This window comes from Hippopotamus amphibius, chromosome 11 (genome assembly GCF_030028045.1).
Source record: "Hippopotamus amphibius kiboko isolate mHipAmp2 chromosome 11, mHipAmp2.hap2, whole genome shotgun sequence".
Taxonomy (NCBI): domain Eukaryota; kingdom Metazoa; phylum Chordata; class Mammalia; order Artiodactyla; family Hippopotamidae; genus Hippopotamus; species Hippopotamus amphibius.
Window position 1 is genome coordinate 102020482 of NC_080196.1, and position 17543 is coordinate 102038024.

At 35.6% G+C, this 17543-nt stretch overlaps 1 protein-coding gene across 1 annotated transcript in view; it reads left to right on the forward strand.

The window, feature by feature from the left end:
- Positions 1-17543, forward strand: part of PHLPP1 (PH domain and leucine rich repeat protein phosphatase 1) — a 201452-nt gene that overhangs the window by 95191 nt on the left and 88718 nt on the right. Inside the window, exons 2-3 of the mRNA XM_057698882.1 lie at positions 8234-8430; positions 14333-14458. Of these exons, the coding sequence (XP_057554865.1) occupies positions 8234-8430; positions 14333-14458 (323 nt within the window). The remainder of the gene's footprint in view (positions 1-8233; positions 8431-14332; positions 14459-17543) is intronic.

Genomic DNA, 17543 nt, shown 5'->3' on the forward strand with positions numbered 1-17543 from the left:
ACTTGTGGGCATTGGGACAGCATTTACCGTGGACTTTTTCTTTGTTTCTGAAAGTTATAATTCTGCTCCCTACATTCTGGCTCCCCTTGCCTAGAGTAAATCCTTATGGACCAATGCTGCATATATTGTACTGATTTCATTCCCCTATTTATGACCATATATGAATTAATTAGTATTAATGAAACATATTGTAGCAGAACAGACTGTAGTTACTTTTCTTTAAAAAATACTTCTCTTGTAATCATGTTTCTTTATTTATTTAATAAACTTTCCTGCTGATAGATAAAATAGAAGTAGACTCCAGTTTCAAAAGCTCCTGGTCAAAATTCTCAGTTAGTGATGTGATGTTTTATTATACTCTTCACTCCCCCTCAAAGTGGAAATTCTCTCATCTTGAGGAATTATATTTAAGTTTAGGCTTTGAGCTACAGAAGAGAAGAGAAGGAGGAGAAGAGAGAAGAGGAGGAGGAGAAGAGAGAAGAAAAAGAAATGAGCAAAAACCCAGTCTTGTTTTTAATAATGGGGGGTTTGTCTGATCCAGACTGTTTACATACAGGGCTTGTTAGGGCACACATTACTGGGCTGCATTCTCAGAGACACCAGTGCTGTACTTCTAGAGTGGGGCCTGAGAATTTGCATTTCTAGTAAGTTTCCAGGTGATTCTGGTAGGACTGATCCTGGGACCATACTTTTAGAACCACTGAAACAATTGTTACACCGATCTGTCCTGCTCCCTCCACTTGAGTCAACCAAGGAGGTTATTTTAGAATTCTCAGTCAGGACTTTTCTATTAGAGTAGTTCTATCCAGTTATCTTAGTTACATCTGTTAAGGTTGAAGTTCTAATGATTAATGAACTATGCATCATTCGTTTTACCTTTGCTTTTGAAAGGTGGTATAGTGACACCCAGCTTAACCAGAAGTGAATCGTTCAGAAACCTAAACTACTTAGGTTAATACTTATAAATATGGAAGTCAAGGAGGACCTCTGAGTGGAGGAAAAGACCTACCACAAAGTTTAGTCCTTTACTTTGAAAAACAGTAGAGGGCTAACTTTAGGCCTGTCTTTTTAGGATTGAATGTAAAATAAGGCAGTAAATTAGAAGTTGCTTGTATACTCATTACTGTCAATAATTGGAAAAGAAGAGCCAAAGAACTATGGTAATACTGAAGTTTGGAGCTATTTTTGGACAAGAGCAGTTAGCTCTTCTAGCCCACTGGTCCCACAGGGTTTCTCTGAATCTCTGAATATAGTAATATATTGAGAATCCACACTTTAAAGGAAATCTTTAATTATGTTAAACATACTTTTATAATCTATAAAAGTGAACAGTAGGTGTGAGAAAGATTAAAATTTAAATATATGGCACTTTGTTCCAGCCAAGATGGAGTAACAGAGACTGCATTTAATCTTTAACTTAAAAGAAGAAACAACTAAAAAAGCTGATGAAATATATGAAACAGTTTTCAGACATTGGGAATTAGGCAGCACAGGACACAAAACCCCACAATAAATGCTTTCCTTGAGAGAAGGGAAACAGATTAAAACAACCTTACAACAATACCATCTTACAGGTGGTGGGAGAGAGTTCCAGGCTTCAGTTGCAGGGAGGAGGAGCCCAGGCAGAGCCTGGTATTCACTCTGAGTTCCTGAGACAGAGTTGGGAGTCCGTTGAAGCTAATCAGTTTGAGTGTACAGAATAGAGTGCTGGAGAGAAAAGAGCTGCTCAGAGAATCCTGGAGATGTGCAAGGAGTCATCATAGAGCCTTCAGCTGAGTGCTGATCAGTCATGTATGTGAAGAAGAAACTATGTGAGGCTGGAGTTAAAAAACACTGAAAAGGAGAAGAGGGAATAAACCTTGAAGCTCACTTAGGGCCAGGCAGAGTTCATGCTCCTACCAGCCAGACTGGAAAATCTTATAATTTTCAGTTAGAGTATTGCTTGCTAATATTGCTATTATAAATCTAGACTTAAGGCTGCTCTGGTCTTATATTCAAACCCCGAAAGCAAGCCTTATAAGAACCAAATTGTTTTCAACTAACTTAATTGTGTCCCAGAACAAAACTCCATAATATTCATATAAATACACAAATAGCACTCAACAAGGTAATACTCATAATGACTAGCATCCAAACAAAAATTATCAGATGTGCAAAGAAGGAAAATCTGACTCATAAGAGAAAACTATAAAATAAAACTAACACAGAAATGATATAGATGATAGAATTAGTTGATAGGGACATTTAAGCAGTTATTATAATTCTGTTTTCTATATTCATGAAGGTAAAAGAAAGCATACCAAAGAGTGACATGGAAGATATAGACATGTGTGTGTGTATGTGTATATAAGTATGTGTGTACCCACATATACCCAAATTGAACTGCTAGAGATGAAAAGTACACTGGATGGAATTAACAGTAGATTAAACAATGCAAAAGAAAAGACTACTGAACCTGAAACCACAACATTCCAGAATTTGTGGAATGCAGCTAAAGCAGTACTTAGAAGGAAGTTTATAGCACTTAAATGCCTATATTAAGAAAAAAGAAAAGCTTCAAATTAGTGACCTCAGTTTCCACACTGAGAAAGTAGAAAATATAAGCAAAAATTAATCCTAAAATTAGTAAGAGAAACAAGAATGATAAGAACAGAAATAAATGAAACCATAAACAGAAAAACAGTAGAGGACCAAAACCTGGTTCTTTGAGATGTTTAATAAAATTGGTAATATTCTAATCAGACTGATCAAGAAAAGACAGAGGGAGAAAAAGGGAAAAAAAGGAAAAAAAAAAAGATAGAAATTCATCTCCTAGAGTAATGGAAGTAAAAACAGAAATAAAGAAATGGGACCTAATTAATCATGAAACTTTTTGCACACAGTGAAGAAAACCATAAGCAAAACAAAAAGGCAACCTACAGAATGGGAGAAAATATTTGCAAACAATACAGACTGAAAGGGATTAATTTCCAAAATATACACACAGCTCATATAGCTCAATATCAAAAAAACCCCAAACAACCCAATTAAAAAATGGGCAGAAGATCTAAATAGATATTTCTCCAAAGAAGACATACAGGTGGCCAACAGGCACATGAAAAAATGCTCAACGTCAATAATTGTTAGAGAAACAGAAATCAAAACTACAATGAGGTATCACCTCACTCTGGTTAGAAAGGGCATCATCAAAAAGTCTACAAATAATAAATGCTAGAGAGGGTATAGAGAAAAAGGAATCCTCCTACACTGTTGATGGAAATGGAAATTGGTAGAACCACTATGGAGAATAGTATAGTTTCTTTAAAAAACTGAAAATAGAGTTACCATATGATTCTGCAATCCCACTCCTGAACATATATCCAGAGAAAACCATAATTTGAAAAGATGTATGTATCCCAGTGTTCATTGCAGCACTGTTTCCAGTAGCCAAGACATGGAAGCAACCTAAATGTCCATTGACAGATGAATGGCTAAAGAGGATGTGGTACATATATACGATGGAATATTACTCAGCTATAAGAAAGAATAAAACAATGCCGTTTGCAGCAACATGGATGGACCTAGAGATTATCATATTAAGTGAAGTAAGCCAGACAGAGAAAGACAAATATCATATGATATCGCTTATATGGCAGAATCTTTAAAAAAAAAAAAATACAACTGAATTCATTTACAAAGCAGAAAAAAAAAGAATCATATTACCAATATCAGGAATGAGAGAGGTGACATCACTACAGATTTTTATTAATATTAAAAGGATAATAAGGAAATATTGTGAACAACTTTGTCAACTATATGAAAACTTAAATGAAATGGACAAACTTTTAAAAAGTAAAACTATCAAGGCTTACTCAAGAATAACCAGATAATGGAATAGCATAGCCCTAACTCTAGTAAAGAAATTGAAATCATAGTAAACACCCTCCCCCCCCACGCAAAATAAAAAACAGATAAACAAATAAAAACACCCAGAAAAAACAAGACTCCAGGTCCAGAAGTCTTCACTGGAGAATTCGACAAGATGTTTATGTTTAAGGATGAAATGATACCAATTTCATCCAAGTTATTCCAGAAAAGTAGAAGAATGAATGCTTCAGCTCAATCTGTGATGCCAGCATTACCCTCACCCCTGACACCAAAGCCAGAATGTGTGTATGTATACACATATGTGTGTGTATTCTTTTTCAGATTCTTTTCCATTATTGGTTATTACAAGATATTGAATATAGTTCCGAGTCAATTTGTATTGTTCTTAATGGTGAAAAACTGAAAGCTACTCCCCTAAGATTAGGAAAATGTAAAGGATGTCTGCTTTCACTAGTTTTAGTCAATATTGTATGGAAGGTTCTAGCTTGTGCAGAGAGGCAAGAAAAAGAAATAAAAGACACCCTGATTGCAGTGGAAGAAGTAAAACTGTCATTCTTCACAGGAGAGGACTCATTCTACCTGGTTTCAAGACTAATTATAAAGATTTAGTTATCAGGATACTGTGATATTGGTTAAAGATGGACAAATAGATGAATGGAACAGGAATAACCCAGAAACTGATCCACCCAACTGTGGTCAGTAGAATTTGATACAGTTGTCAAAGCACTTTAGTGGGAGTGGATAACCTTTTTAACAGATGGTTCTGGAATAGTTTAGATAGCCATTTTTCAAACAACAAAAACAAAAACCTCCTGAACCTCTGCTTCTTTCCTTCTGTGTACAAAAATTAACTTGAAATTAATTATAGGCCTAAATGTAAGAATTAAAACTATGAAACTTCTAGAAGAAAACATAGGAGAAAATTGTAGTGACCTTGAATTTGTCAAAGAGTTCTAAAATACAACACAAAAAGCACTAATTGTAAAAGATAAATCAAATAATTGGACTTCATTAAAATGGAAACTTTTGCTTTCCCAAAGTACCGTCAAGAAAAAAAGCAAGCCAGACTGGGAGAAAATATTTGCAAGTTATACGTTTGACAAAGGACTTGTATTCAGAATATGTGAGGAACTCAATTCAATTAAAATTGGACACAAGATTTGAATTAGTCACCTCAGCAAAGGAGGTATGTGAATTGCAGATAAGCTCTTGAGAAGATGATCAGCATCATTAGGAGAATGCAAACTTAATCTATAATGAGATACAACTACACGTGTACTAGAACAGCTAAAAGTGTTGACAAGGAAATAGAGCAACTGGAACTCCCCTGCATTGGAGATGAGCATGTAAAATGGTACAACCCAGCCATTCCAGTCCTATGTGTTTACCCAAGATAAATAAAAGGATATATCCACACCAGAATGTTAACACCAGTGTTCCCAGTCAAGATAGGCAAAAAATGTGACAACAGTCCAAATGTCCATCAGCACATGAATGGTTAAAGAAAATGTGATATATTCATGCAGTGAACTAGTACTCAGCAATAAAAAGGAGCAAACCCTTGGCACACTCGGCAACATGGACAAAAAGTGACAAAAAACAGATCAGCAGTTGCCTGAGCATGAGAGGCTGTAGGCGGGGGTGGTAGGGAGAGGGAGCAATCGCAGTGGGCCCGAGGAAACCACTGGTGATGATCAGTGTGTTCAGTTTCCATTTATAGGTGAATATATGTCAAATCTTATCAAATTGCCATGTGCCAAGTGAGTGAGGAAAGTATGTCTTAAATCATTGTCTGTTGTGGTCACATTTCTCTCTCAGCTTGAAATACTTGTTTTTGCTGTCCATCTTTCCTCCCAGATCGTATAAGAAATGCCTTAAACCTGTTGGATATTTCTCAAGGGAAAGTGACAACAATGGATCCAGCTTTAAATTGGCAGACATTGGTTACTTGTGTGATGTTGATATTTATTAGCGCATAGGAAAATTTGAATTCCTCTGAATTGAGAAGTTTCAAAATTGGCAGAGAGAGCTAAAATAATTCCTTACCTCATAGAATGAGGAAGTCTGACACAGAGGGGTGCGCACCGGGTATTTGCCCAGCTATTTATTGCTCATTCATCTCCATATTCCCCAGAGCCCAGTCAGTACACAGCCTGGTCCTGAAGGTGTGTCTGGGCTGGGAACACCTAGGGAGACAGTGGACCACAAGGATATTTAAATTCACTCAGAGCAGGATAAGAGGGATCTGATTCAGGCTGGAGTATTTAGGGCTTTCCAGGGACAGACGAATCTTATCATTAAGTTCCAGGACTGTTTAGGCCCCTTGGGGATTTTTCTAAAGAGGAAATAAAAAGCCAGTCTTTGTTGATGTTTCCATACTTTTCTCATACGTATCCCTTCCAGCCTTAGGCCTCTCTGGCGATTTGCTCTGGGGCTTTTTCTAGGATTTTTGTGGATTTGGAGAATTGAAGGACTGTTCCTTATGTACCCCGTTGTCTTTTTCTTGTCTCTGATTACTCACAAATCTATATACATGTGACAGCTTAACAAGTGTCCTTGAAGCCATTCTCTGATTTGGATGAATAAAATGCCTGCTACTTTGCATTCATTAGTGTCTGTGTGTGTGTGTGTGTGTGTGTGTGTGTGTGTGTGTGTGTGTAAGTATTTAGATCAGATCATTGTTAGAGAACGTTAGTATATTACAGTCCTGGAAGTTGGATATTGGAAATCCATTTGCCTGCTGTCCATTATTTTCAGCCTTGCACATACCTTTCCGTTTTCTTCTGAATCTCTTCTTCTGTCCTACTTCTCTACAGGAAGAGAGACTATAATGTAGAAAGGAGCTCTTAGACTGGGAGCCTGGGCATCTCTCTCTCTGGGTGTAAATGAATTTGTGCAGAATGGGACAAATGAATGACTGTGGTCTGATCCATCACTGGCAGCCTTTGGCAAGTCGCATCTATTTTGAAGTCTCCTGGGCTTCCTAGCCCTTTGTGAGAGTGTTAGCATTTGGTAGACGAACAACTCAGTGGAGCTCTGCACTGAAGATGCTAGCTGTGTAGTTGTTTGCTGGGCCCAGGTTCAAAAAGCTGAACCACTTTTGCCCAGCCCTAGCAAATTTATGTAGTGTACAGTATGTATTTTATAAAACATTCTGATATACTAGGAGAAGGAGGAAGTGAAATTCAAACCTGCTGGTTTTGTTATTTGCAAACATCTCTGCCCAAAGGTATGTATTGGGAGGGTTCAAACAGTTTTTGGATCTTCTTGAGATCTATTTTTGGTGCTGCTGCTCTTCCTGTTTCCTTCTCCAGTAGCTATTAGACATCTACCAAAACTACTTGGCATTTATGTTAGTTTTAAATATTCATAAGAATATAGTTTCTCCTGAATCTGTTTCTTTTGCTAGCCATTGGCAGCTAGGCAAAGTTCCAAATAAATATAACGCTCCTGACTGGGGACCTATTTGGGGATGTGTGCTGCCCCTCATTTATTTATCTATCAGCATGGGCTTCAATACTCTGTGATAAGTATTCAGTGTCTGGAACTGGGAAATATTTTTCTTCTTGTTTATACAACTCTGTCACTTATTAATCACAGTAGTTCTCCCATTCAGTTGATGGGACTTGTCTGAATGTCATTCTTCCAAATTCCTTTCCATCTGGGAAATAAAGACTCTTTAGAGCTTTCTCGCTCTCTCTTCGTCTCTGAGTCCTAGTGCATCTTTCTTGTCTCTTTGTTCCCTCCGTGATGCACAAGCACTGCAGCACACCATCCTTCCTAGATTGGTGTTAAGTTTATCTTTGAGGACTTAGCCTGTGTTTATTGAGTAGTATTTTCTTACTAGAAAAGTCATTCATTTTTGATTGTCTCCTTAATAGTAAATGTACATTAAATATCTGTAGGAGGAAGAATGTCAGCAGCTAATTCCATTAAAACTGATTGGTTTCATTATATGCTAGATCTGAAATGTTATCTTTATCAGTCTGTAATATTTTCTTCTTAGTGTACTTAAATTAACTCTCGCATTCGTGAAAATCTTGAAGTCATTTCTTTTTTAAATATAAAGTTAAGTTGTGAAGGATACACCAGAAAGTAAAACTTGGGTTATCACAGAGGAGTTAAAATGGCTTTTTTCCTAAGGTTTTAAGGAAAAAGCTCTTTTTCACCTGTATTAAAAGGTACATGTGGAGTAGATGTGGTAGTTCTTATCATAATTGCATTACTGCAGGTTTCAGATTCTCTTAATGATAAATTAGATTGTTTCCCTATAATTATTCTCTGTTGTCCAGGTAATTTATCTGGTATGCTGATGAGTAGCAAAAAGCCCATTTCTTTAAGAGTAAAATGTTTGCTTGTGTTGCAGGAAAACCTCACAGCACCGGTAGCTCTGAACGGATTCAGCTCTCAGGAATGTATAATGTCCGTAAAGGCAAAATGCAGTTGCCAGTGAACCGATGGACCAGACGCCAAGTCATCCTGTGTGGGACCTGCCTAATAGTATCATCTGTGAAAGACAGCTTGACCGGAAAGATGCATGTTCTACCGCTAATTGGTGGGAAGGTAAGTTTAAAACAAACCAGATACTAACAGATTTCCCAGTGTCATTAAGAAGCTTACTTTGAGCCATTTCTGTAATAAGGGGTAGATGGTTTTTGACTCTTCATTCCTGTTGTGCCTCCACCAGCGAACATTTTTGGTTCGTGGAGTTTTGGAAAATAATAATGCTACATGAGGCCCTGGTGATGTTCATTAGTACATGCATCTTGGGTGTGGGATTGAAAATAGAGCAACTGGAATTTCACTGTTATGTTTCAGACTGTGCGTGATAAATTATTATTTATAAGAAGACATCTCTTGATACTGTGAGCATGTATTTTGTAGTATAGTAGCGAAGGTTAGACTCTTTAGCAGGAATCTCTGATCCCGCTTTGCCTTACCTGTCTGTTTATTTGTGTTTAGTGACCAGTGGGGTTAGCACTTTTAGTTTATCACTATAGCTAGTCATGGTTTTTGAGCCTGAAATGCTACTCATTTCAGAGAAGACCTGTGATACAGCTGATAGATATTTCCAACTACTGGCTGCTTTTCTTTGGGCACGTTAACTATTTTATTTCTGTCATTTATAAAATATCAATAGAATGAGATTGCTTAGGAAGATGTTACATTCTTTTCTTTGCCAGATTTATTTATAAACTCCAAGCACTGTTAGGGGTATCATTACCATAATTATATGTCGGTATTTCATGATTTTTAAATGATATGATAATCTGTTAATAAAGGGGAATGCAAATTTGGATGAAGAAAGGGGTTTTTGGAAATCGGTGGCATATTAAAAACATTTGTCTTTACCATTTCCCCCCTTGAATGGGCATGGGAAAGGAAGCAGGACATGGATAATAAAGAGAGGGAAAATAAGAAACCCACTTTTGTTAAAGTAAATTTTTTTAATTGGCAAATGTTTGATCTGTTGGTTCTGGGGATTATAAATGAAGAAGGTAAGAAAGACCAGATGTGTACATTAATAAATGGTTTTGTTATTCACCTGCTCTGTAGCAAGTTCATGCATAAATTTAAGCTAGTCTTTCCTTATAAGTAAACAGCCCATGTCAGTTTTTTCCCTTCTGCTATTAGATAGTGTAGTCTTAAGACTAATACTTGATCTTTTAAAAAAAAATAGATTTGGCTAGTCTGTGAGGTGTGTTTAGGTCTGTTTCATTCATCCACTTTGAAACCATGGCTTCTTAACCTTCTGTCTGAGCATTGACGAGTTAGTAATAGTTTATTACTGAAGATCTCGTCCTTTGGATAGATCTGAAAACTTAGTCATCGTTATTACTTCCATCATTATTAAAAATGCATATTTAATGTTTGATGCCCCGATAAGTCAACAGTGTGTTTCTTTATTCTCTATGATGTTAGATATTTGCATAGGCAAATTTAATATAACTATTTATTAAATATTCTCTGTGGGGAAGCCACTTTGCTTGGTGTCCCAGAAATATCAAGATGGGTAAGTCACCATCTCTGCCTTTGAATAGCTTATAATTAATATCTGGAACTGAAGGATGGACACAACAATATCTGCTCTACGAGAGGTGCAAAAAAGTGTGGCAGATAAGTGGAAGAGATTACATTTTGTGGGGGGAATCAGGATTTTGTGATGAAGGAGGTAGCAATTATGGTAGAACTTGAAGGGTGAAAAATCTCTTAACATATGAAGGAGATGGTCAGAAAGATTATTGTGCTCAAAGAAGCAGAGGCAGGAAAGCAGTGCAGTGTTCAGATAAGGTCAGAGAAGATCCAGTTATAATTAGCATTTTCATTCAGAGCTAGAGACTTGTTCTGTTTCCCAGGACTATTATTGGATGCACTTCTAGCACTGAGTGAATTGAAAGTTAATAGCTTCTTTTTCTCACAGACAAACCTTGTAAAACCTGTTTTGTGCTACACCTTTAAAAGTACTTGAGTATGTTGAAAAATTGAGTCTTTTAAAACCTGTTAACCAAGTTAGGAAAAAACAATTCGCCCTTTGTAGTCTTGAGTTTAATGTTTGTCTGTTCCTTTTCTCATTCTGTTCTGTTGTTAAAGGGAAAACTGAGAGTAAATGGAAGTTTGTTTTGTTTTGGATATGTATAAAAGAGCTAGAAATGAGGTGTGAGATAGATGGTCATAACCCAGCTGTAATTGCTGTGATAATCAAATTTGACACACTAGTTGAGCATAATCATTAGTTTACATTTTCAAATGTAGAATTCAAAAATGAAGTTAAATTAAGCTCTTTTAAAGTTTTATTTTTGAAAAACATTTGTTTAGTAAGTTTTTATTCAATGTGCAATTATATTTAATTTCTCTTTTAAAATTTAACATAATTTTTTAGGTAACTTAAATTAATACTTTATGTGATATTTGTTAAATTATGAAGCATAATAAATTGAGTAACTGTTAACTTACTGCTACTCAATTTAGGAATTATAACAGTGCCAATACCAGTGTTTCTACCTGAGTTCTCTTTGCATCGGTCCTGTTGCTGCCTCCTACCCTGGAGGAATCCACTGTCCTAGAATATGTATTCATCATATTTCTTACTTTTTTGAAATAAATTTTGTCATATAACTATGTTTTGCTTGTTTAGATTTTAATAAAAGTGGTGTCATCCTATTTGTAGTTTTCTGATTGAATTTTTTTCACTCTATTATTTCATAAGATTCCATATTACTTGCTATATATGGTTTTCATCACTGTATAATGTTCCATTCTGTAAATGTCCCCAGTTTCCAAAATTTCTTAATTTTCTTGTTAATGGACATTTGCATTGCTTCTGGTTTTCTTTTATAAATAATGCTCTAGAGATAGTCTTATTTTGATATACCTTCTGGTATACAAGTAGTTTTTCTAGAGTGGCAGTTCTCAACTCTTGTTACTGTGCCTGAACGGGACATTTGGTAATATGTACACGTGTTTTGATTGTCAAATGATTGGATAGTCAGTTGACGTAAGCTAAGTTATGCTGTGGTAACAAAACTCCCAGATCTCAGTGACTTATTGTAATAGTTCTCACTCACACCATTTGTCCAGTGTGGGTCAGTGGAGATTTCTTTTTTCAAGTAATTATGTATGAACCCAGCCTGATGGAGGCTCTGCTCTCTTATAATACTTGTAACTTCCTTTGCTGCTTAGGCAAGGGAAGAGGTAACTGGAGGGTCATTATCTGGCTCTTCTATATTTGGTTGTAGAAGTGACACATGCCACTTCTGTCCATGGCTCATGGGTCAGAATTAGTCATATGACTCCATCTTAATTGCAAAGATTCTGGGAAAAGTAGAGTGTGTTTAGTTAATACTAGTATCTTTTGCTGCGAGGGGACACTGTTGGCATTTACACGGCAGGGGCTCACAGAGTAAAATGTCATGCAAAAATATTAGACAGTCCTGCACAATGTACACAAAGAACTTAACCCAAAATTCCTATAATAATCTCCTTGAGAAATATGGCTCTTAAGAGTGTAGCTGCTGGACTACAGGACACATGTGCACGTTTACTTTTACAAGATGATATCCAATTGTTTCTGAAGGTTGTTGCACCATTTCATACTCATATCAGTGTACAAGTGTTCCCATTTCTCTACATCTTTGCCATACTTTATTGAGGTATAATTGATAATACGACATACTGCACATTTTTGTAACAGTACCTATATTATACGTCCATGAGTACAATTAGATAGGTAGTCCCCTTGTGCTCCTTTGTACCTTTCTGTCCTTACTTTTCTGCTCACTCCTGCCCATTCCGAAAAAACACTGCCTGATTTCTGTCAATATGGATTAGTTTAAATAGCATTTTTAAAAAATTATATTTTCTTTTTGGTGTATAGAAATGTGGTTGATTTTTGAGTGTTAATCTTCTATCCAGCCACCATGCTAATTTTTCTTATTTATTCTAATGTCTCTAGATTCTTTGGAGTTTGCTGTGTAGCTAATCATCTCGTATTTAAATAATGGCAATTTTCTTTCTTCCTCAATACATTTCTTTGTCTTATTGTAATGGCCAGGACTCTAGTACAGTATTGAACAGAAAAAGTAAGATAAGAGAGTGATATCTCATCATTAACATTGAAGTTTGCTGTAGATAAGTATCCTTTGTTGGCTTAAGTGAGTTCTTTGTGTTCTTAGTTTGCTAAGAGTTTTTGTCATGAGTGATGAATGGGTGGAGAATGTTATCAAATGCTTTTTCTGCACCTGTGGGGGTGATCATATGGTTTTCTTCTTTAATCTTTTCATGTGATTAATGATTTTATAGTTCCAATAACCATCTTTCCTTTCCTGAGGTAAATCCAACTTTTGTTCTTGATTTTTTTTTTTTTTCCTGTATTGCTGGATTCTGATACGTTTTGTTTGAGATAAATGTTCATGACTAAGGTTGGTCTGTAATTTTCCTTTCTCTTACTGTTCTGATCCGTTTTTGGTTATACTGGCCTCATAGAATTAGGTTGGCGTCTTTTTCTTCTTTTCTCGTTTGGTGGATGAGTTCACACAAGTTTGCAATGATCTATTTCTTTGATAAAACTCATCATGAAACCATATGGACCTGATATTTTCTTGATAATTAAAAAAAATTCATTTTCTTAAATGGTAATAAGACTACTTAGGTCTTTTTCTTTGACTTAGTGTTGTTAAAATATATTTTTCTAAAAATTTGCCACAAAATTATTTATAGTAATCTCTTTTTAATCCCTGCTTAATCTATCTCCCTTTTCATTATTAATATTTGTCTTCAGTTGATATCATTGATCAATATCAATTGATATTCAATTTTGTTTGCCTTTTCAAAGAATTACTCTTTTGCTTTTTTAATGCTCTCTATTGTATATTTGGTTTTCATTAACTTCTGCTTTTTATTATTACCTTCATTCTGCTTTGAGTTCACTTAGTTTTTGTTCTTGATATTTTTTTCCCTAAGTTCTTGAGATACATGCCAATTAAATTGATTTTCTGCCCTTTTCTAATATGAGTATTTAAAATTATAAATTTCCCTCTGTATACCTGCTTTTGTTACATTCCATAAATTTCAATATGTAGTATTTTTAATGGTTTAGTTCTAAGAATTTCTAAGTTTTGATTGTGATTTCTTTTTTTACCTATGAGTTGTTTAGAAGTGTATTAACTTTCTAAACATAGATTTTTAATTGATTTGTTTCTTATTGAGTTTTAACTTGTTTTTATTTTGGTCCAAGAACATAGTCTGTGTGACACTGATCTTTTTGAAGTTTTTTACACTTTCTTTGTGACTTGGTTTGTGGTCATTTTTGTAAATGAAACATAGGAAACATTCATTCTGTAAGTAAAACATGAGTTTGTGCAATATCACATTACATATTGTTTAGACTTTTCTCCATATGAGGAATTTGCTGGGAGTGGAAATTTGATTTGACTATATCACTGCATTATTGGGACTTGAAATTTCTCATGGTAGGGTTTTATTTCAGGTTAATCTCAATTTTACAATAAACTAAAAGAAAAAAAACTTATTGAACATGCTTGAAGACCTTTTTTTAAAAAGGTTGTAATTCAGAGTAGTACAAAAGTCCCCTAAGTAAAAATTCACCTGCTGTAAAAATTCTTAGGTAAAATTTTAAGTAAAAGTCCTCCTAAGAGGAAGTAAGAACCTCAGCACCCTATTGTGAGGGTTTAGAAGGATAAGAAAGGGAGTCTGTTCTAATTTTAAACAGGTAGAAGAGAGTTTCAGTGTTGTGGGGAAATCTAATGAAGGTAAAACTCCTCTTTTTGGTTTCCTTGTAATTCAGATTGGTTGGTCAGACTTAGGAACTTACATGTTTTAAGTAGTAAGAGGCACACAGAGAGAGATAGATGCAAAGCTGCGCAGGCTCACTGATCTAAGGTACAGTTAATGAGCTCAGTAAATGTCCTGCTTTCTGACTTGTTTTTGTCTCTGTTTGTTTTTATAGGTAGAAGAAGTGAAAAAGCACCAGCACTGTTTAGCATTTAGCTCCTCTGGACCCCAAAGCCAGACTTATTACATTTGTTTTGATACATTCACAGAGTATTTAAGGTGGCTTCGACAGGTCTCCAAGGTAAGCACTTAACCGAGAATTTTGTTCAGCTTCTGGCTGGCTAAAGAGTTGCTTCTGCTTTACAAAATACAGTTATACACTTTTTTTTTTTCCCCAGATACTGCCAGTACTTAGCAATTTTCAGTCTTTTTAAAAGCTCATTTTGGCAAAAAGTAGCTTCTTAAAAATTGTGTTTTATTTGCCAGTTTTGTTAATAATTAAAAAAAGAATTCAGTGGGTAGACTGTCATTGTTATCATAATGTTATAAAGAAGGAACATGACGTTGAGAATATTTAAGGGACTGGCCCAAGGTAGGACAACTACAAAACCACAAAATACCCAGAGAATTGTTACAAATTTCCCCTTTCCCTCTGACCATTTTTTCTTATAAGCAGTCTAACTTGTACCATCTCCCTTTCACTTTTTCACTTTCTGCCTTTTGAATGGTTTAATTTTTTTCATCTTAATTACTTTTATCATTTTATAGTCCTCTATTTAAATAAGATCACCATGAACCATGAAACAAAATACCTCTGTGTGTGTGTGTGTGTGTGTGTGTGTGTGTGTGTATACGATAAACTGATAAATAAGATAAATGCTGGTGTTTCAGGTGCTGTGTTTGAGGATGTTTTCACATTTGTAGAATTATGTACAGTGGCTTAGATGACAGTACTTTGTGACTTGGTTTTGGGTGTGTTTATGAAATGATGAAACCTCCCTAGGGTGCAGAAGCATTACAGTGGAATTTGCTTTCAAATTTTTGAATTTATAATCCAGTTTGTTATTCAAGTTCAGTGTGATTCAGACTGCTGCATGACGTGATTATTTGTCAAGTGAATGAATAAGGAATAACTTTGTAGAGCAGTTAAGAGAAAATTAGAGAATAATATCTAGCAAGTCTTTTTGAAATTCTGGTCGCATTTGAATCATCAGGGAAAAAAAACTGTGCTCTCTGATGATACGACATACTTAGGAACATTAGTTTCTCCTTTTAGGAGGAAGCAGTGGACAGAGTTTAGGTTGATAGGATTTAGAAGATTCTCCCAATCTAGTAGTGTGTGTATGTATGACTAAGTAAATACATAAATAAAAAAATAATTTTATGATCATCATTCCTGCCATCATCACTGATTGGCTAGACAATATATTTTTTAAAAAATATTATCTGTTTTTGTGTTTTTTTAAGCATAAGACACACATATGCTTAGTTTATCTGAACAAGGAACCTTCTGCTGCTCTTAACCAGGACAGTAGCCTTTTGGGGTAAAGTAATTAAGAATGGTAGACATTGAGGAGAAAGAAGATTTCTTCCTGAGAAGTCAGGGGTAGGAGACAGAGGGCCAATATTTTAATAAATGCAGATTTTAGATACAGTGTCTTTTTTTCTCCAACCCTAAAAACCAGATACACATTTCAAAAATTTTTAGAAGTTGCTATAGTTAGTGAATTAAATGCGAAATGAGTTGTAAGGGTCTGATTAAAGAGGTTAGGTATTGTAGAAGCAATAAGTGTGAGAACTCCTTATTTGGATATGAAACCCATATAAAATATGACCACACTCTTTAAACCTTGTATGTTGAGGATAATCCTCTGATCGCATCTTTTCCTTGAACCCAGCATCCTGGGAGGGTAGGTTGGGGCTGCTGGAAAGAGGATGAGAACTCGGTCCCTTTGGGATCATGTGTACTTGGGAAACGTGGAGTGGCACAGGCTGACAGTCACAAGCCACTTCTACTTCTAGCTTCCCCTTTCCATTGTCTGTTCTTCCTCATATGTAGGTCTTAGGAAGTTATATGGTTTAGTCAAACTCAGGGTCACTGTAGAAACAGTTTCTTTTTCTTTTCTTCTTATTGAGAAACGAAACATTCACAGACTGGATTGTCCATATCCTGATGTTTAAGTGAGGATTCATTTTAATAAGTGTCTGAAAGAAGGACAGACCAGCAACGGGAAGAAATATCTGAGTTTCTGATTCTTAATGACCATCCTCACCCCAGTCAGGGTGGGAGCATAAAAAGAAGCAAATTCCAATGATTTTTGAATTAAAATGAATTAGATAATTAATTTAAAATGAAAATTCTTTATTTTTAGTTTATGCTTCTGGATCTTAGCTACAAGAAAAATGTTATTCTTTGTTCTAATTTTGTGAACATTTATAAAAGGTTATTAATTAGCTGTGTTCTACCAAGACAGGCTCTTATATAGGTATTATTTTTTACCTTAATCTTAGCACTTAGTATTGCTTGCCAAAATAACACCCAAGGCTGTCCCTTTAGATTTTTTAATTTGGGGCAGGTGTTAGTGGTAGATGCTGTGGAGGAAATGGCTCCTTTGGGAGGATTACAATATTGATTGTAAAGTCATTCCTGAAATATTAATGCTCAGCATGCTTTAAAAATTCAGCAAACATCCTATTGTAGGCAATGTAAAAAGGACTCTGTTTGCTCAACATGGGTACATGTCCAGCATGTTTTCAAAGCAATTGGAGGGGCAGTGATGTGAGGGCGAGGGTGGTAGCTGAGGGAAGAACAGGAATTGCAGAAGAGCTCCAGTCAGATAAACCAGTGACTTTGTGGAAACACTGACCTGGCGGTCCACCTCTGTGGCCCACTTTTTGGAGTGCATTAGTTTTAGACACGTTGACTGTTCCTTTTCAAAGTTAGTCTTCATGTGAATCTATAACTTAAGTCATACTTATTTTATTTTTAATTTAGTCTTAGTCACTTCTGGGGCACTGTATTGTCCCACCTTAAAGTCTGTTTCTTGATTTCAAGGAAGATGAAAAGGGGATTCAGATCACTGATTTGGTATTGTGCATGAATAGGGGGGTTTTGTTGGTTTTTTTCCCATATGAAAAGCATTTATTTATTATTAAAGTATGCATGAATGTGCTTTTAACTTTTCATTATAGAAAATGTCAAATATTTAGAAGTAGAGATAATACCCACATACCTATGACTCAGCTTCCCCAATTATCAGCTTGTGGCCAGTTGTATTGTATGTATATGTTATGTGGCCCGGTGGTGTAAGTTCACGCCTCATGAGGCCACTGAGTTTGTCCACGTGTCTCTCTCCTTATTGATCAGTGGTTAACAGGCTGGCAGT